Consider the following 20,850-nt stretch of genomic DNA (forward strand, 5'->3'; position numbering starts at 1 on the left):
AGATGGGCCTACTTGTGTAGAGTTGGCTCAGTGCCAGATGTGCTGGTCTTGGATTGGAGCAGTTGTCACCACTGTCACTTACTATAATATGCATTCGTGTAGTCTAAAAATGGTATGAATGTGTCCGTCTCACTCAAGCTCATTCCAGTCTTCCTTTGATTTAGGAGAAAGGATCCTGGGTTATGCTGAAGAGCCCTGCTATCTCTGGTTTGTCATGGAGTTCTGTGAAGGTGGAGACCTGAATCAGTACGTCCTGTCCCGGAGGCCAGACCCAGCCACCAACAAAAGCTTCATGCTACAGCTCACAAGCGCCATTGCCTTCCTGCACAAAAACCACATCGTGCACAGGGACCTAAAGCCAGACAACATCCTCATCACGGAGCGGTCTGGCACCCCTATTCTTAAGGTGGCAGACTTTGGACTAAGCAAGGTCTGTGCTGGACTGGCCCCCCGAGGCAAAGAGGGCAATCAAGACAACAAAAATGTGAATGTGAATAAATACTGGCTGTCCTCAGCCTGCGGCTCAGACTTCTACATGGCCCCTGAAGTCTGGGAGGGACACTACACAGCCAAGGCTGACATCTTTGCCCTGGGCATTATCATCTGGGCAATGATAGAAAGAATCACTTTCATTGACTCTGAGACCAAGAAGGAGCTCCTGGGGACCTATATCAAACAGGGGACCGAGATCGTCCCTGTTGGTGAGGCGCTGCTAGAAAACCCAAAGATGGAGTTGCATATCCCCCAGAAACGCAGGACTTCCATGTCTGAGGGGATCAAGCAGCTCTTGAAAGACATGTTAGCTGCTAACCCGCAGGACCGGCCTGATGCCTTTGAACTTGAAACCAGAATGGACCAGGTCACATGTGCTGCTTAAAATTCAGGGCAAAGCATCTTGGGTGTTTTTAAACTAGGTGAGTGTACTTTTTGTTCTGCATACACACTTCCTGGACTGGATTCTTCATCCTGGGCCCTGGGATGGGCCCTTTGGAGTTGGGGGAAATGCAGAGTTGAAGAGAACTAAGTACTTGTTATTAAAGATCTCCCCACGTGTCAATGAGGAAGATATGTGGGATTATTTGAGTTTATGAGTTGGAAAGTCTAGAGAAGTTTTGAGTGGACATTGCATTTGAGTTGAGTCTCTTAAGTTTTTTAGAAATGCCTTTTTTCATCAATTAATAAATGTTTACTGTAGAAAATGTGCAAAAGAGGTACGGACGATTTTTTTCAGAGAAAAAAAACGCTGTCCCTAATCGTCTCCTTCCTACTCACACATCCAATTCTACGTGTTTAGATTATGCTATAGTTAGGTATAGTTTTATTTCCTGTTCTTTCACTCGACACTAATCTGAGCATTTCCTCATGTCATACTTTGAAAGTATGGCTATCAATAATTGACATTCCGTTATATGTGCCATAATGTAACCATTCTCCTACTTTAGATATCAGATGGTTTCTCCATTTTAGATACCATAAAAGATGTGACTGAATATTATATGGGAATCTTTGCTTATTTAACAGATTTAATGTGGGCTTTTGTTTGTCAAGTACTGTGCTAGGCTCTGGGGTAACAATGGTAAGCAAAATCAGAAACTTGCCCCATCATCAATTCTTCAGCTTCGTCGGGGAGAGAAACAGTAATCAGTGTCTACCATAGTTGCTTTACAATGAGGGAGAAGAGGTATTAAGGAAAATTGACCTTTCGGGGGATGGTGCCCGGAGGCAAGAGTAGGGAATTGGGAGTAGTGAGGGACATTCCAGGTAAAAGGACCAGCCTCTACGAAGGACCTGAAGCCAGAGGGAACCTCGCACCTTTGAGAGACTGCACCAATTTGGGTTAGTGAAGAATGTAGACAAGTGGTAATCGGGGAGGATAGTGACCTGCCAGGAGAGTGGACAGAGCTGAAGTGCAAAATCCAGAAGTGTGTACCAGGAACAGCAGGAGTCGTTGAGTTAGACCAGAGTCTGTGGTGTGAGCAAAAGAAATAAGATCAGAAATAAGGTGAAACATGGGGCACTGGAATTTGACCTTGACTTAGTATGCATTTGGGAGCCATCTGCGAAACAATGCAGCATTAAGAACTTGAGCATTGGGGCCGGCCTGGTGGCACGAGCGGTTAAGTGCGCGCGCTCCCCCAAGGTGGCCCGGGGTTCGCTGGTTCAGATCCCGGGCGCACACCGACTCGCTGCTTGTCAGGCCATGCTGTGGCAGACGACCCATATAAAGTGGAGGAAGATGGGCATGGATGTTAGCCCAGGGCCAGTCTTCCTCAGCAAAAAAAAAAAAAAAAAAAAAAAAGATTGGCAGATGTTAGCTCAGGGCTGATCTTCCTCACAAAAGAAAAAAAAAGAATTTTAGCATTTGCAAGTTGAATTGAACAAAAGACTGGAGACTGGGAGACCAGTTGGACCAATTATTTTCTTCACACTAGAACGGGATGTTGTTGAACTTGTGAGTAGCAATGAGGATAGAGGAGTGCCTGGGTCTTCAGGGCAGAGAATTGGCAAGACAACTGGCCGGATATGGAAGTAGAAGAAAGAAAGTAATAGATATTGGGAGATTAATGGCAGTAGACACAAATGCTGGCTAGTCTATTGGTCAGATCTGAATTATTTTCCTTAGCAGAAATCCCAGCCTTGTTTTGTGGAAAGGGGAGAGAAAAGAACATTGACTATCATATATGCTAGGTATTTTCACATGTACCATTTTGTTTCACCTTTGCAACCCTGCAGGTGTTAAGTCATTTACCCAATATCCTATTAATTTAAGGGCAGGATATCTTACTCACACCCTCCCTTCTCCCTCCTTTTTTCTCAGTGTCACTATGGCAAGCTGGAAATATGCTACTTTTATATTTCGCTGAAGCCTTGAGATAAGGTGTTGGGGGGTGGTGCTGATCCCAGTGGTCACAAGGAAGGGGCCTCTACATATGGTGTGCCCCTGGGTGGGTTCTTAGTCTCTTCTTTTGCCTTCATTACCCTCAGATTTCTTTTTTTTTTTTTTTTTGAGGAAGTTCAGCCCTGAGCTAACATCTGATGCCAATCCTCCTCTTTTTTTTTGCTGAGAAAAATTGGCCCTGGGCTAACATCCGTGCCCATCTTCCTCCACTTTATATGGGACGCCACCACAGCATGGCATGACAAGCGGTGCATCAGTGTGCACCTGGGATCCGAACCTGCAAATCCTGGGCCGCCGAAGCGGAGCGCGTGCACTTAACTGCTTGCACCGCCGGGCCGGCCCCAACCCTCAGATTTCTAGTTGGAGTTGGTTAATACTGAGTTGAGCCTGGTTACATCTGTATTATTCTCTGTGAACTTATTTCTGGAATGAGTCACTAGGTTTAATTCTTCCATTCCACAGACATTTATTGAGTACCTTCCTGGTGTCAGACCAATTTGTCCTACTGCCCAGTGAGTAAGAGAATAGAGCTCCCTAAAGCTAGGTTTGGGGTGGTACCATGTTAGAGCCCCACAAGAGTTGGCTAGACAGTGTTTTAATTGTGGTTCATGCTGTCACTTCCCATTTCCATCTTATCTTTCCCACTTTAAAAAAAAAAACTCCTAGAATTCAGGTTTTCACTGGAGTAGGAAGAGGTTGTCATTGGAAGAGGGACCTGAATTTGTGTTAGGATTGTGGGGTTGTCGCAACCCGTTGAGATCAAGGCTCCCATTTGAACACCCACACTTGGGATTTGTGCGGTTTTGCAGGGCAAAGTTTGAGCTGAATAGGAGTGATTTCTTCAGGTAGGTAGGAGAGGTAGGTGACCTTGAGCTGAGAAAAGGTTAGGAACATAGTTACTGCTAAGTGTCCCAGGCTCTGACAGCTGATCAGGACAGTACTTGGTCAGTTGGTGCCTATTTGACCGTAGCCTGTCCTGCCCTGTTCCAGCTGGGCACGTACAGTTGTGGGCCTGGGCCCATGTCTGTGCCAAAAGCTTCAAATCAGTGTGGTGTAGATGAGCTCTGGCTGGCTGGTTAGAGGATCAAAAGGCTGCAGTTGGGAAGAACTATTGAGTCCAGACTCCCCTCCCTCCCACCAAGATTTATAGATGGAGAAGTTAATTCCATATATTCATTCAGTATATTTATTGGGAGACTGTTTGCCAGGGACTGTTTCAGGCACGGAAGATACATTAGTGAATAAAACAGACAAAAATTCTTGCAGTCGTTTTGGGGAAACAGACATTCTATTGGGGAAACAGACAGTAAACATAAGTAATATGTTAGAAAGTGCTCTAGGAATGTAGAGCAGGATAAGGGAGATCAGAAGGCTGGGAGGTGGGGGATAGAGGTTTACTTTTCGATGGAGGTCAGGGTGGATCTCCTTGAGACAGCGACATTTGAGCAAAGAGAAGGAGTTGAGGGGGTGAGTCATGAGGATCTGGAGAAAGAGCATCCCAGACAGGGAAAAGACAGTATAAAGGCTTGAAGGCTGGATAGCGTGAGCAGGGAGAAGAGTATAGAGGAAGAGGCTAGAAAGGTAACTAGCAGTCATCTAGAGTAGGCCTTGGAGGCCACTGGGAGGATTTTGGCTTTTATTTGTCATTAAGATGGAAAGCCATTGGTGTGTTTGAAGCTGTGTGATACCGGATCTTTTGAAAGGATCACTGTGACTGCTGTGTTGACAGTAAACTGTAGGGGGGCAAGTGAGGAGATAAGGTGGGAGGCTACTGTACTAACCCAGGGAGAGAGAAGGGGGGCTTTGAACAGTGGAGCAGGGCAACTGGTGATTGGGTTTGGGGAGAATTTTGAAGTCAGCCAATAGGATTTCCTGCTAGATTGAAGGTAAGGTATGAGAGAAAGGAATTAAGGATGACTCCAAGATTTTGGCCTTGGAAGCCATTAGAAGGATAGAGTTGTCATCAGATGAGATGGGGAGGACGTTGGGAGGAACTGTTTTGGCTGGAGAAAAGTTAGGTTTTAGTCATCTGAAAGTTTGAAATGCCTATTTAGAATCCATATACGGAGGTAGAGTAGGTGATTGGATGAGTCTGGAGTTCAGGGGTGAGATCTGGTCTAGAGATAGAAATTTAGAGACAGCCAAGGTACTAGAGTAGGTATAGAGAAGGTTTCAAAGAATGACTCAGCTCTGGACCATCCAACATTGAGACTGGGGAGAAGGAAATGAGCCAGAGAGAGGAGACCTGGGTATGGTGTCCTGGAAGCCAGGTGGAAAAAGACATCAGGAGGAGGAAGTAGTCACCCATGGCCCATGTGCCAGTAGGTTGAGTGAGATGAGGACTGAGGATTAACCATGGGATTTAGCATTTGGGAAGTCTTTAGTGCTCATAGCAATTTTGGTGGCACGTAATGGGGGAGACCCCTAACTCGAGTGTATTTGAGAGGGAATGAAAGGAGAGGGACTGGAGACAGTGAGAGAATAGACCAATGCTTCTCAAAGTTTTTGGTCTGAAGACCCCATTGCACTCTTGAAATTGAGGACTCGAGAGAGCTTTTGCTTAGGGTTATATCTATGGATATTTGTGGTATTAGAAATTGAAACTGAAATGTTTATATATTCCTTTCAAATGAATAAGTAATAAATTGGTTACATGTTAATATTAAGTATCATAATTTATGAAAAATAACTTCAAAATCAAAAATATTTAGTGAGTGGCATCATTTTATATTTTTGCAAATCTCTTTAATATCTGCCTTAGTAGTCAGCTGGATCCTCGTATTTGTTTCTGCATCATAAGCTGGTGCCATGCCACTCATCGTGTAACTTCTGGAAAACTGCACTGTACGCTTAGGAGAGAATAAAAGTGAAAAAGGCAAATAATGTCCTAGTGTTATTATGAAAAGGCTTGGCTTCATGGACTCCTGGACTCCAGACCAGACTTTGAGAACCAATGGTATAGATGACTCTTCTTGAGGAATTTTACTGTTAAGGGTTGCTGAGAAGGGGGGGCAAGCTGGAGACCTAGAAAGAAGGGAATTATTCCAGGTTCCAAATGAAGGCATAGAACTTGTGTGTCCCGATTCCTAGCCAGGCTTTCCTATTAGACCTGTTGTCATGGTTCAAAGTGTAGCTCCGTATAGGAAACACATTTGTCCCCAGTACCAGCATGATGAAGAAACGCCTCAGTTGTCTAGGATTGTAGATTTCAGAGTGATGGTTGAATCAGGGCTAAATGGTTTTAGTTTTTTGCAAGAATGAATGGAAATGTACTTTGGGTTGGAACCACAGGATTCCTCTGAAAGGAGTGTTGCCTAGTGGACTGTCCAGGATTGAGTCCCATTTCTGTGGTTTACTAGCTGTGGGACCTCAGGCGAGTTATTTTACCTCTCTGGGTTTTATCATCTGTAAAATGGAGTAGATCATATTTATCTTGAGGTTGTTAGGGGAATCACAAGAGGTTGTGAAAGTACCCTATATAGACTATCTAGATGAAATGTTAAATGGTAAAATTTTAGATACACGCTTTGGCTTGAGGTGTCTTGTTTTCCGTTCCTTTCTAACGACAGTGGTCTTTAATTTGCTTCTAAGGATTACCAAATAGCCTGGTTTTTTTTCTTTTAAACAAAGCTGTATTCCAGGCAACTCTGTCCGGTTGCTTATTCCAGAAAAATTATCTATTTCCAATGATGGAGCCTATCTCCCTTATTTGTCACTTTTTGAAGATGTTTAATAATTCCTAATGGTTTCTACCAAACAGCCACAAGTCTTACTCAAAGTGGGAAGCTACCCAAACTGATGTTCCAGGTGCCACCACCCACACGTTACCAGGGAGGGTGTTGTGAGATGAGGGAATCTGCATTCACGGCCAAGTTTGTCGTCTGATATACAAACCTTGGTTACTAGGGCCTTTTGAAGCCGGACCCTTGAATGACGTTTGTTTGGAGCGGGCAGCTCAAGCCTGCTGAAGGAAATCAGATGTTGGTGTAACCTGAGGGGTTGTAGAAAATATTCTTTGCTCTGTATACGATCTTGGTAGCTACCTAACATCAGAGAAAGAAGTCAGCCCTAATTTTTTTTTACTTAATAAATGATATATTTATCCTTAGCCTGGAGTCCAAAGATGTGGCTCTGGGCTAACATGCTGGGTAACCTGGCTTGTCCCTTGACCTGAGCTTCAGATTTTGCTTCTGTTTTATATGATTTGAGGTTTTTTAACCTCAAGTTTGGGGGTCCCCAAACCTCTGACAACAATGTGTTTGCTCACACTGAAGCCAATTCACATGATTTGCTTCCTTTTGGCTGGAATGGTACCCAAACTGTCTCATTATTGGTATCAAGTTAATCACAAGTGATACTAAAAACTAAAAAACAGAAAAGAAATGCTTAATTAATGTGGTTTGTTTTAAACAGTAAAGTCTTCAAAACAGAGTCCCTGGGAGGTAAATTAAAAAAGAGTTTTAGGTGAGAAATTGGGAATCCAGGACTAGACAGGTCTCCAGGCTTTGAAGGAGAGCCACAGTGCTGAAGATGACCAAAGATGATGATAAAGAATGGTCGTTCCTGAGTGAAGTGCTTTGTGACCATTATTTCGTTTACTTCTTTTCAAGAAACTTCCCGAAGGTCACAGAACTAATAAGGGGCAAAGTCTAGATTTGAGCTCAGCTCTAAGTCCATGGCTTTAACCAGTATAGTGTATTGCCTCATTGACTCTCCTGTAAAACTCGGATATTTCTGTAATTGAATTCAAACAATTGAGCATCAAGTAGATTGGATTTCCTCCCTCCTAGCACCATGTATTCTGAGGTGAGTAACAGGGACGTGAGGTGCCTGGCACACTGGTTTGGGAGGTACAGTCACGTGCCGCACACGACGTTTCGGTCAGTGACAGACTGTGTATACAACAGTAGTCCCATGAGATTAGTACCATAGAGCCTGCCTGGGTGTGTGCTAGGCTACACCATCTGGGTTTGTGTAAGTACTCTCTATGATGTGCACACAACAACGAAATTGCCTAACGACGCGTTTCTCAGACTGTATCCCCGTCGGTAAGTGGCACGTGACCGTAGTTTCTTCTACTCTGAAAAAGCTCAGCGTGCTGGTAAACAGCTGGGGAGCCCCTAGGAAAGTATGAGCAGGAAGGCTTCACAGAGGAGGTGTAACTGCCAAAGGGACAGAGGGGAGAGGTTTGATTCTTATACCCAAGGTTCATACCGTTTAGTCTCTGGTGTGGAGCCTTGAACTGCTAAAAGGAAGGATGGGAGGAGGGAAATGCCAGCCTTACCCTGAAGTGGGTGATTGGATCCTTAAAGAATGGAGGTTTTATTTAAAATGGAGAGGTCATTGGGAGGGGAATGTGTCTAGCCAGTGATTAATTCTATGATCCAAGCAGATCTAGAACCTCTGGGCCTCTTTTGAGTCCCAGTCGGTAAAATGGAAGTCCCAGCCTTGCCCTATCTCACTAGTGCCTCACAGAGCTGTGCAAGAGTGAAGATCAGAGGGTTTGCTTCTCTTTTCCCCAGGAACTTAAAGCTCAGCTTTCTCTGTGAAGACATGGCAGCCCTAGGTACTGGTATACGAGCAGACATCCCTTGGGACCTGGTCTGTCTACTGCTGTGTTTTCTGGGAGTTCCCCCAGGTAGGGAGGGCTGGAGTTTGTAAGGCCATGCGGCTCCCCGCAGCTGGCTTTTGCCCCTGCTGTTGCTGTCCCTTGACTGCTTCTGCTGGATCAATGGGAGGAAGCTGGAAGCTGAGCTGTCATTACATACTGGGGCTGGTGGCCCTCAGAGATAATCTGTCCCTTGAGGCTCTGCTGGACATCAAAGCAGCCATGGGGGGACAGGCCTGCCCCAGGGCTATTGCTGCTCACATTCTCTTCCTCCCTGGCATCCTTGGCTCCTCCTGGCCAGGCAGCATCCCTTTGGGGAAATCAAAATAGCCCTTATAATCATCCAGCTGTAAGCAAAGCTGCCTGATGGTTGGGGTCCTTCCAACTCCCATTTCCTCTTACCCAAGGGACACCAACACTTCCCACCAATAATAACAGCCCCTGGTTGTAAAAACTTGCTTTGAGGGGCCCCCTGACTTTTGCAGGGCAGAGACCCCGCCCTTTTACCTCTAGCCCTGAATTAAGCACTTGACCGTTATTGTCACACAGCATCCGTGTAACTGTTGTTATCTGCTGTCATTCTGCAGATGAGGAAGCTGAGAAGCACTTTCCTAAGGGTTCGAGAGTCAGCATTTGAAATAGGGTATCTGATGGAAATTCCACTGTTCATTTCTGCCTCCTACAGGCTCTTTAAAAGCTGCTTTGATGGATTTATATTTTGAGGCAGATGGTGGGCTCCCCCTCCAAATGGCACCGTACAGGTGGCCCCTTAGGTATTAGTGTCTGGTGTTGCGCACGGGTGTCTTGCAGAGTCTGACAGCTGATCTGAGCACAGCCACACTGCAGCAGGGCTACCATCTGCTCCTTCAGGTGAGATCACCTGTGTGTGGATTCCTCTTGTGTCACACTGATCCAGCCTCAAACATGGCAGGTGAGGCCAGGCTGGGACAGTGAGGCACCCACATAATCAAGAGTCAAGCAGCAATAGGCAGACCCACGTAAGCAGGCAGAGGTCAAAATTACCAAAAGGTTGGAAAGCGGGAGACCCAAAGTGCGTGCCACGTAACAGCAGCCAGGAAAGCCCCAGCACTGAGGGAGTGCTGGCAGAACGGTCTGTGGCACAGTGCAAGGACAGGGCTCTGATGCGACCCAAAGGCACTCTGTTGTCTCTGTTCACTGGTACCTGGGCAGAAGCCTGTCCCAAGTGAGCTTAGCCTGGGCTTTTGAGGTTGATAAGGGCCCAAAGCAGAATGGCAGGGGTTGCTGGGTTTCTCCCTGATAAATCTTCCAGCTCGTTTATTTATTGAATCTCGACTACAGCAAGGGATCTCATCATTTATGCCTATCATGGATGTGGCTTCTCGCAGCCCTGTGTTGAAGGATTCTGGGGCCAAGTCGGATTTGGTGAGCAAGAACCCTCCTGGTGTATGGCGGGCACTTGCACAGTGGTAGTGTGGATAGCGTAGATCCCAGCGTCGTCCTCTAGGAGCTCACAGTTTAGCAGTGGGGATAAGACATAGATGCTTGATTGTGGTAGGTGTAGCTTGGAAGAGATGCAGAAAGCCTGCAGAGGGTGGAGGGGAACCTTCCTGGAGATGGTTCCTTGGGTTGGTTCTTGAAGGTAGGTTTAGGGGCACCTTGTAAGCCATATGGTAAGTGAGGAGGTCACATCTCAGGGTTTGTCAGAAACTCGCCTTGGCATACTGAGGCTTTGTTGGATACAGGAGACTCAGCTGGCAAGGAGAGAGGGTCCTGTTCTAGTAGCGAAATTCCCAACCGGATGTGCGTTCTAGACCCAGGACCTTTGGAGAATGCCCAAGGTTCTGTCTTGATAAACTACGGCGGCAGCAGACAAGCTCCCGGCCTCTCTTTCCATTTCCATTAGTGAGTCCTCTGTGGCATTACAAAATCAGAGGAAATGGAGACCTCCTCCAGCATTTCTAGTATTCAGAGGCATGGCAGGCCTTAAAACTGCCAGCCAAGTTTAAAATAAATCAATACGGTAAAATACTGCAATGAATTTCCCAACTTTAAAGGAATTTCACTTTTAGTTAGAGGTGCCAGGGGAAAGCTATAACTCAGCCTGCATCATACACAGGTCAGAATTCTGCGTTTTGTTTCTTTGTAAAAGAAAGTGATGTCTAGGGACTCACGAGGAATGGATTAGAGCCACCCAGGCACACCATAGGGCATAGTGAGGAAGACGAAATTGCTTCTCTCTTCTCAGGCTGCAAAAAAGGAATTAGACGTGGGGCCTGGGGAGGTAATCTCATGAACAGTGACCTTGGCTTTTCGTAATTCCGAGGCGTGGTACTATGGCAGTATTGAAAGGCAGGTTGGCCTTGGGATACCATGTTGGATGTTAGTATTGACCGTCTGTTCCAATGGGAAAGTCACAGAGATGATGAGCCAGTTGACTCATTCTGCATTGACTTCTGTCCTTTTGGAAAAAGGAAATCCTTAAATGTCACAAACAGCCCCTTTTGTTTTTTTCTTTCTGCTTTTTTCAGACATGTCTCAGACATGTTCTCCCAGAAGGCTCCAGTCTAGGGCAAATCTGAGGCATGGACTGGAAGTGTGGTGCTGTCAGATCTTGGTGGAATGCATGGGCGTTTCCAGGACAGCCCAGCCTTATACCAGACTTAAGGAGAACTGGGAGTCACGAGTCAAGACTCATTTGTTGTTAGTAACCAGATTGCGTACTTGGATCTGATGAATGCTTGGAAGGAACCCTTGGTTTGTATGGGACAGCAGAAATGAGTGTGAATATACCACACCCCAGACAAACAACAGGGTGACTTTTACCTTTAAAAAAAATTGTTTGGGGGTTTAGGCCAGTTGCCTGAACTGAAATCCAGATGCACCACTGGTGTGATCCAGAAATGCTCCTCCCTCTCCTGCCTTGAGCATCTCAGGGCACGGGCACCAACCAGGTGTAGCACCTTTGGAGAGCATGTCACTCCAGCCGGTGTTTTGGAAGCCCTGAAGCAGTGGGACAGCTGTCACTAGGACTCCGGTTTCCCACCTGCTCTTAGAATTTCATTGGATTGAGCACAAGACAATGGTGCCACAGGCAGACCCAGGTGTGAGTGTTCAGAATCTGCAGCCTAATTACATGGCCTTGGTAAAGTTTAACCATCATTAGAAAGATTGCTTCTATTTTATCAGTGGAAGGAACTGACGATGTCACAAGTAAAAACTTGTCTGCTTAATGGATCGAGATTCTGCCCTGTGAACTTGAAGATATGGACAAGCTAGTGCCACGCTCCTCGCTGCTCCTTCTCACTAGCTTCCATCCCCCGGCACATAGTGTCAGTGACGAACGTGAGTGGCATGGTTCTCAAAGCGTGGTCCCCAGACTGGCAGCATCACCTGGGAACTAGTTAGAAATGCACGTTTCTGGGCCCACCTGAGACCTACAGAGATGGAAACTGGAGAGGGATGTTCAGCAAGCCCTCTGGATGATGCTGATGCACACTCCGGTTTGAGAACTACCCTGGCAAAAGAGGGTAAAGGCGCAGTCTGCCACCTTACCATCTGTCAGACACTTAGCCATCTGCCTCATCTCTTACCCCTTTGCCCCCAAAAGCTTGGCTCTAGGTCTGAGAGCTAGGAAGGGCTGCCAGCTTCTAGGCTCTGTCTTCTGTAATTACCTGGCATTGGACTTTGGGCAAGTCGCTTCTCTGTGGGCTTTTCTGGGTTCCTCACCCAGAAAACCGAGGTACCTAAAGGACCACTCTCAGCCCCCCTCCCCTACTCCCTCAGCCCTGGCACAGTCACAGTTCCACAGTGGGTGTGGTTCTAGGACCAGAGACTCCTGATCCTTGATAGTTTCTCTCTTAGTGCATGTATCTTAAGGATGAGGGGAGACCTTGTAGCTGCCTGCTCCTGGGAAGAGGAGGAGGAAGACAATTGAACTTCTCCATGGGCTCACCTGGCTCTAGGGAAGTGCACTTCTGAGCCATAACAACAGTGGACATCCTGGGCTGCTCTCAGGTGAGTGCATCAGCAGAGTAACGGGTCCCTGTGAGGTGTTGGTGGTGGACAGGAGGTCACCGTTAGAGAAGCGGAATTTGAGAGGCAGCAAGGCACAGGGATTGGGGAAACAGTGGGTGCACTGGGAGGGCTTAGGTCTCTAACTGGATCTTACACATGGCTTTGAATCCGAACTAGAAAACTCGTTCATTCCACAGGTGTATTGAGCACCTGCTGTGTGCCAGGCATGGGCCTTGGAGATGAAGAGCCCCTGATCTCATTCCATCTAAACCGTGTGCATCTGAGCCTGGGCGTCCTCATTCATTAAATGGGTTGCTAACACTTACCCCATAGGATTTTCATGCGGGTTAAATGGCAAATTAATGTAAAGCTAGCATAAGGGTGCTAGGCATGCAGAGGCCCTCCACTGCTGTTGAATTCTGCTGTCCTTTCACACCAGTTGTTGGCCACGCTGGTGACAGAACTAGAAGTAGTATCTCAGAATGTGTGCAATTCTTGTGCTCCCCCCACCCCCACCATCACCACCACTAAAAGGAAAACCCACCCCCCAGATGGGCCCATTAATTTTCTCATTGCCTGGGTATGTTGCAGGCACTGGGGTAGGTGCTTGCAGTACGTCAGTGAAAAACCAGACGTGGTCCCACCCTTGAGGCACTTAGACCTCGGTTTGAGAGACACGTCGTAAGGGAAAACTACAGATACGGTTTCAGGCGTGTATGAATGGAGGAAACAGAAATGAGGGGACCTGCCCAAGGTGGTCAGAGAAGTTTTTGTGAGGAGGTGACATTGAAACTGAGACCTGAAGGGTGAGGCATCTGCCAGGCAGAGGGGCAAGGAACTGGCAGGAGCAAGGTGGAGACAGGAGCCCGTCATGCCAGGTTTCCTAGGTTATGGTGAATCATTACACAGCAGCTTTAACCATCCGATTCCCATGGTGACAAGAGAACTCTGGCTCTGTGGCCAGTGGAATTGGAGAGAGGCACGCGTGGAAGCTGGGAGTCCAGTTAGGAAGCTGTAGTTTTCCAGGTTAGGGTGGATGGTACAGGGGATGGAGAAGAGTGAATTCAAGGTGCATTTTGGAGTTTGTTAGAGGGCTCGCAGGTGGACTGAATTAGGGGGGTGAAAGAAGGGGTGGCTCAAGGGTGACTCCATTATCTGTGGCTTGAGTCACTGGGCAGTGGGGCAGAGCCATTTAAGAGAGAGTGAACACGGCAGGAGGAGAGGGGTTTTGCGGGGTGGGGAATACGCAGATATATCTTGGATGTATTTACATAAACCGATCCTCTCCCCTCTGTATGGGTATTTGGTAAGTTGTGAGTAAGTGGATCTTTTTGGAGGCCTGCTGAAATCCTGAATTTAGGGCATCTTTGTGGGCACGGAGTGACCTCCTTAGACCTAGGGCTGCCTTCACAGTCTTCATTTGATGGCTGAGTCTTGCTGTGTTTTGTTCTTCCCTTTGTAATCAGCTTCTGATTACGTGACTGATGTGTCTGGCTCTTCTTTGTCTTTATTCGCGTATGCGCTGTGCTATAATTATGTCTCAAGAACATAGCGTTTTGTTGTTTTGTATTTACTTTTTTTTTTTAGAGCTGAAAACCTGTGCACTGTCCTGTCACATGGGCAGGCTGGTGGTTCTGCCAAAGAGCATTCTAGCACCAGCATTTCACTCTTTGTTTTTTTAATAGTTATATAACATCAGGACCATGATTGCTGGCTATAAAATTGATTTCGAGAGCCACTTTTAATTTGTAAGTTGGGAAATAGTTTCTATTATGATTTAAGGAAGGAGTACATGGGAAGAAGGTGGGGGGAGAAGGTCTCTGGTCTCAGTTACCATCAGGTTTCTAAGTGTGAGTACCAGGAGCTAGGTGGTGGCTCTATGGTCTTAACTTGACGTTGAGTTAGCAGAGAAGGGGCTTCAAAGTCGGTCCTCAGCTGTCCTTTCACGCCTTGGTTGGAACTATATACAGGGCGTGGGGCGGAGCCAGCCTATTCACCACATCTCCTTCCCTGGAACCCAGGAGAGCCTGGGCCTTTTTTACACACGTTCAGCAGTTGCTTACTGAGAGCTTTTGCAGCTTGCTGGCCATCTTGTATTCACTGTGTTGTTTCTGTATAGGAACAAGCCTGGTGTAGCCTGGAGTCTTTATCACCATAAGGCATAATGGGGGGTGGGGGCCGGAGCACTTTCTCTCCCTTATCTGAACTTACTGAGCATGTGCTGTTTGCCAGACTTCATACTTCCTCTCCCCCTGCTTATCTTGTTAAATCCTCACGTGCGTCCTGGGTGTAGCGTCCTCCCCACTCCCACTGCACATGGATAGCAAGTGCCAGCTCCAGCGATAGAGCCCTGGCGCTCACGCTGTTCTCCATAGAGCTTCTGAAGACGGGTCACGTGAGCAAGTCCGTAGTGGCGCAGTGCTGTCTCAGTGCTCCCAGGAGCTCAGAGGACGGAATGCTAGGTTTTTGTTAAAGAAGTAAGTAATGGTGATGTGTAGGACCTGTGACTTAAGATGGCCCTTGAAGACAGGAAGGCAGATGAGGGTATTCTAAGCAGAACACTGGAAATTTGTGGAAAGAGCAGATCTTTGGGTTGTTCACACAAAGGCTAAAGTGGGAGAGCGAAATAGCACAAAGTTGCCAAGAGGGTGAGCTTTCTTCTGCAGAAAAGGTGGGGTGGGTGGGTGGTGGTGGTGGTGGTGTACAAGGCTGTATTTTCGGCAGGTGAGTGGGTCACAGTGAGGGGAGAACTGTCAGCCCCCCACGAAAGAGGATGAGATGCCACACCTGACACTACCAGTCTTCAGAAGGTGTGAGACTGCACAGGCACCTTCCCAAGCATGTGAAGGGGGAAGGGGTTGACAACTGACTAGGGCAATTAGAAACCCTGGGCTTCCAGTGGTGTCAGCACATTGCGAGACTTGCTTTTGAACTTGATATGCTGATAAACACAGGTTTAAATCTCAGCTCTGCCACTTACTAGCTAGGTGACTTTGGGCAAGTCACGTAACTTCTCTGGGCCCCCATTTCCTTGTCCGTTAAATGATGCTCATTTAACACTGATGCCCACTGTATGCTATTGTGAGACTAAATGTACAAGAAATAGAAAGTATCTAGTGCAATTCCTAGCCCACAGTGAGAGTGCAGTAAATGGTGGCTCTGTGTATTGCCCTCGTCCTGGTTTTTTTTTTTACCAAATTCTCATAGGGTAATCGTTTGTTTCCACTTCACTTGTCATGAACAATTTACAGTGCCCTCTTTTCCCTAAGAGAGCTCCAAACCCCTTAGCAAGTGCCCCTGGTGAGCTCGGCGTACTGGGCTTTGGACTGGTTGCTGTAACCACAAGTCCAGATGGTCTCCTTTTGCCCAGACCACTCTGGGCATGACCTTGTTTGAGCCTTTCCTTTTATAACCACAAATTGTCCTGTCCCCATATGGAAAAGTGACCTCTCACCTTTAGCTATAGCAGCATCTACACAGCTTCTTCCTGGCAAAGGCCCCAAGGAGAACTCTCGCAGGAGCCCAGCCCTTGCCCTGAGCCGTTTCTCTGCTAATCACGGGAGCCGCAGCTGAACCTCAGTCTCTTTGGGGGCCAATTGAGACAGTTGGCAGCTTTCGTTTCATCCCCACACTTAATAAGTTGGGGAAAGGAGTTAGTTAGGGTATCCCTGTAGCCAGCTGCCAATTACCAGAGCTGTTTCTGGAGACAAAAAGTTCCCCCTTAGTTTCTCTCGAATGAGTTCCACCAGTACCTGTTTACCAGCTAAGGTGCTTAGGAGAAATCACCAACCCCAGTGCCCGAGGGCTTCCATATGTGACTTCCCGAGGCCAGAAAGACCAGTTTTTCTCAGACCCAGGTAGATAACCCCACTGATTGCTGGTCACCAGAGAGACCTCCAAATCTCAGAATCTTAGGTCTTGCCCAGTGGTGGTTCTTTTTGTGCATTCGGCAAACTTTTAAATCCTAGCAGTTTTGGCAGCACACTCCAAGGAATCGAAAGATTTAAAACAATACCAACTGAGTCAGCAGTGGTGACAACATGCTCACTGCTGTAATATGACCAAGGCTCCGTGCCTGAGAGCTTCCATAGGAGCTGCTTGCTGCAGTTTGTATAGAACCGTTCACTGCCCTGATCGAACCTTGAGATGAAACTGACATCTGCTTCCGTCCACTTTCCGCCTTGGCTTTAAGCTCTGCTCTCAGGAAGCCGTGCCCTGGCATGCACTGGGCCTGCCAGTCGTTGCTGCAAGAGCGTGTGTCCTCCTGTGTTAAATGGGCAGCGGATGGAGCTCAGCTGACATGGCGTAGAGCCCGTCTCCCCTCTGTGTCATTCATCCACTTTAAGAGAGGCTCAGGGTCTGCTTGAAGACCTGCAGGGAGAGCGACCTCCCCCTCCCACTGTGAGGATGGGCTCTGGTGTGTAGAGCTAAAGTCTGTCCCCACAGCACTCCCCTCCCCGACTTGCCCCCAACCACGTGGGTCCTACTCCACTTTGCTGTGGGAAGCCCCACTGAGCAGCCCTGTGCTGACTTCTGGGTAGAGTTTTTGTCTTGACAGATAAGGAGCCGACACAGGTCCTCTTGGTTCTCAGGATCCCTTGTGTCGTGGACCCCTCTCAGAATCTGAATGTTGGAGATATTCCCCCAGAAAAGTGCACATAACTTACACACACCTTGACGCTTCATGTACTTGCAGGGGGTTTGCAGAACCTATGCATCCTTGGAGTTAGAAGGACCCCAGGGTAAGACCCCTTGCCCTGGTCCCAAGCCCCTTGTTGCCACTTGAAGAAACGAAGTCCCCAGAGCACAGTACGGAGAGATAGATGAGACCAGAAGCCACGTTTCCCATTCCTAGATCCTTTATCATTTTCCTCCAATTTACTTTAGGGTCTCCTAATAGATTACCACCTGGGAGTGCATTCCTACCGTTAAAATCGTGCTGTCACAGCCTGGGTGACAGTCTGCCTTTCAGAGAGTTCACGGAGATGCTTCTTCTGGACATGCCTAAGTAGATGAAGAAGATGTAGAAGATGGGAGGGGTGGCTTCTTAGGCAGAGAGTAGACCTCTGGCTGCACAAGGGCTGGTGCTCCATTCCTCGTAGGGCAGTCCTGCCCCCGCTGCCTATTTCCACAATCTGTGTATTTAGAACATGGCGTATGGGAGTCTCCACCATACCTGGTAGCACCCCAGCCAGACCTCCACCACCACCTCTTGAGCCCCTTGTCAGCTAAGGAGAGTTGTTGGGCATTTTTGCCATTATATGGATGGTTGGGCCTGGTAGGAGGCCGCGGTGGGTCTTTAAGATCTGAGGAAGTCCACAGAATTGAGGCCAAACCCAAGTTTTCCAGTCCTAACTCTGCCCTTCTCATTAACCTCATACTGTGACTGACTTAGACTCTAAGGACATGCTCTGAAGCCAGGCCAGCTCCAACTAGCCACACCCGGATTTCAAGCGCCCTCTCCAGATTAAATAGAGCGTATTTGCAGATGGTTGGCTATCTTCTTCCCCTGTGAAGTTAGGGGCTTCTGATGGGAAGTTGGTGAGAGAAGGAGTAGTAGAGAGAGCTGGGATCGAGACAGGAGCCTCCTTCTGTAACTGATAGGCTGTGTCGTGTCAGGAAAATCCTTCATCCCTGCGTGCCTTGTTTCTCCCACCCAGCTCCTCCCTCCCCAGCGCTGGAGCCTGGAGAAGCCGCCTGGCATTCTGAGGTGAGAGTGAGCATCTGTCTCTGCACCTGGTTGGTTGGGATGTTCAGTGGGAATTCAAGCAAAGGCAGGGATTTTTGTAACCATATTTTTATTTTAAAATTCTCTTGTGTGGAATGAATGATTCTGCAAAGTGCGTAAATTAATTTTTATTGCCATGTCCTGACTCCCAGTTTCTGTCAGTCACCCAGTCTTTGAGCTCCTCCTGCGGTTGGCAACCCCAGAGGCTTAAGAGAAGCCTGAGACTGTCCCTGTCCTTAAGGAAGCTTGTAGTAGGGGTGGTAGGAGTCGAGCACACAGCGGGGTTAGTGGGGGCCTGTGGTTGTTCTGTGCCTGCTCACTGGAGCACAGAAGAGTCCTGCAGAGACAGGGTTCCCTGGGAATGCTTCCTGGGAGCAGCCGCGTGGAGGGGGCCTCAAAAGGTGAGTGCCGTCTGAGCCAACAGCAAGGGCACAGATGAGGGGGCTGGGGCGAGTGGAGTGTGAACCCGACTGGCCATTGCTGAGACCCCAGGCAGAAAGGAGGCTGTCACTTTGAGAGAAGACTGACTTGAGGCCAAGTCATCTTGTCTGGAATTTTAGCCTGAGCTGATGACTATTGTGAGGTTTTTGTGGTTTTTGTTTTGTTTTTTTTGGATGTGATTTAAAGCCACCATGACAGCTTATTAAGTGCCTCCTGTGTGCCTCACTGTGCCTGTTACAGATGCCATCACTGGACTTAACACTCTACAAGCAGACATTTTAGGTTGAGAAAACTGAGGCTTGGAGGGCCTTGACTTGGTAAAGGTCAGAGCTACTTATTGGTAGAGCTGGGGTATAAATTTTAGATCTTCTTGCCCCGTAGCCTATGGCCTTGACAGAGCACCAGCTATTTGCCATTCTGTAACATATGCTCTGTGACTGATCCTCCCCCTGCATTCAGGACCTGCTCCCAGACTTCTGCGTTCTTTTGGTCTCCTGGTCAGGGCTCAGAGACCGTCAGGCCTGGCACCCGCGGCCTTTCAGATTGTCGTGGTTGCTGTGAAGCTCCTGTTGGGTGTGCTTTGATAACCTCTGGCCTCTCGTTCCCCTTTTCCCTAACCCCATGCCCCTCTGTAGACCTGAAGAATGAAAACATTATTATCCCATTTGTCGTCTCTACCCCCATTCGTTGGACCCTGACGACGGCCCCACCCAGATAGTGTGCCATGGGCTGCTCACAGCACAGTCGTCACTGTTTTTGCCCTACTCTCAGCACCACTGTTGCTAGCTAAGCCCTAGGGGAATGAGGCATCAGAGAGCTTGGCTCCCTGGCTTCAGTCCCTCTGACAGATTGGAATAGACAGCAGTGCTGGGGCGCTGAACCCCCAGGGCTGGCACATTGATAGCTGAATATGAAAAGCCAGCTGCTTTGGTGTATTAAACAAGTGAAGAATGACTCATTTTGAAGCTAATCCTACTTAGAAGAAGAGACCTGCCCTCTGTGACCCTGAGATTACCTTGCCTGTGTGCCTCCACAGCATGATATGCTGCAAATGAATAACCCGAACCTCAGATTGCCATTCTGTAAAATGGGGATGATTCCTACATGCTCCTGTGTCTGGACAAAGGGGCATTGCATATTAAGCCTTGCGTGGTGTCTAGTATATCAAAGATATCATTAACTTCAGTGATAATACCACCAGGTGGGTCTGCAGGGACAATTTAGGTAAGAGTGAGTTCTTGGCTGCCCACCCAATAATACCACAATTTGAATTTATACTGTGCTTTAGTCTATGGGCATGCCAACCAGATGACTTTCTTTTCTGTTAAATGGATGAGAGGCAGAGAGGAATTGAGAAAACTGGACTTTAGGTTTGAATCCCAGTTAACCATTTACTAGCCATTTAACCTTTTGCAGCTTGCAGCTGAGTAACCTCCGAGACTAAAACTCCTCATCTATAGAGAGAACCTGCTTCATGGATCAACGTGTGTGTAGAGCAGAAAGAGTATATGCAAGGACTCACACCCAGTATCCTGGATGCCTAGGGTTTCTGCTCACCTTAGCAGCGGGTACAGGAACTCGTGTGCCTCCTTGAGGCCTGCAGACTGGTACATGAGCCCTCTTCCTGACCAGTGCCAGTGGTCGCCTGGGATACTGGCCCACCCTTTCAAAAGTGGTGTGACACTTCTTGCAATACCACGGAAATAGATCCTAGCAGACAGCCAGATTTCTAGGTCCCTGGGCTTCAAAAACCCACCTTGAGGCCTGAGCAGATCAAAAGGTGCTGAGGACACTTTTGCCAGGTGTTTCAGTGGGGATTGGAGAGCCGCCCTCCCCCTCCTCTACCACTTCCACTGCCTTCATGAAAACATAGGACAGAAAGTTCCTGAATTAAGCTTTTGTGTGTGTGTGTGTGTGTGAGGGAGATCAGCCCTGAGCTAATAACATCCATGCCAATCCTCCTCTTTTTGCTGAGGAAGATCAGCTCTGAGCTAACATCTATTGCCAATCCTCCTCCTTTTTTTTTGTTTCCCCAAAGCCCCAGTAGATAGTTGTATGTCATAGTTGCACATCCTTCCAGTTGCTGCATGTGGGACGCTGCCTCAGCATGGCTGGAGAAGCAGTGTGTTGGTGCGCGCCCAGGATCTGAACCCGGGCCGCCAGCAGTGGAGCACGCGC

The 20,850-nt window shown here is 47.8% G+C and overlaps 1 protein-coding gene across 2 annotated transcripts in view; it reads left to right on the forward strand.

Annotated features, from left to right (window-relative positions):
- The window catches only part of STK35 (serine/threonine kinase 35), a 45,757-nt gene that overhangs the window by 13,955 nt on the left and 10,952 nt on the right, over window positions 1–20,850 (forward strand). The window contains exon 3 of one of the 2 annotated variants that reach the window (XM_087445499.1): window positions 165–1,208. In XM_087445499.1, the coding sequence (XP_087301625.1) occupies window positions 165–877 (713 nt within the window). In that variant the 3' untranslated portion in view covers window positions 878–1,208. Of the gene's footprint in view, window positions 1–164; window positions 1,209–20,850 lie in introns of those variants that run through there. The other variant, XM_004433838.3, reaches the window with a different exon arrangement.

The sequence above is a fragment of the Ceratotherium simum genome, chromosome 21 (assembly GCF_057802395.1).
Source record: "Ceratotherium simum simum isolate JZ-2026a chromosome 21, ASM5780239v1, whole genome shotgun sequence".
In the NCBI taxonomy this organism is placed as follows: Eukaryota; Metazoa; Chordata; class Mammalia; order Perissodactyla; family Rhinocerotidae; genus Ceratotherium; species Ceratotherium simum.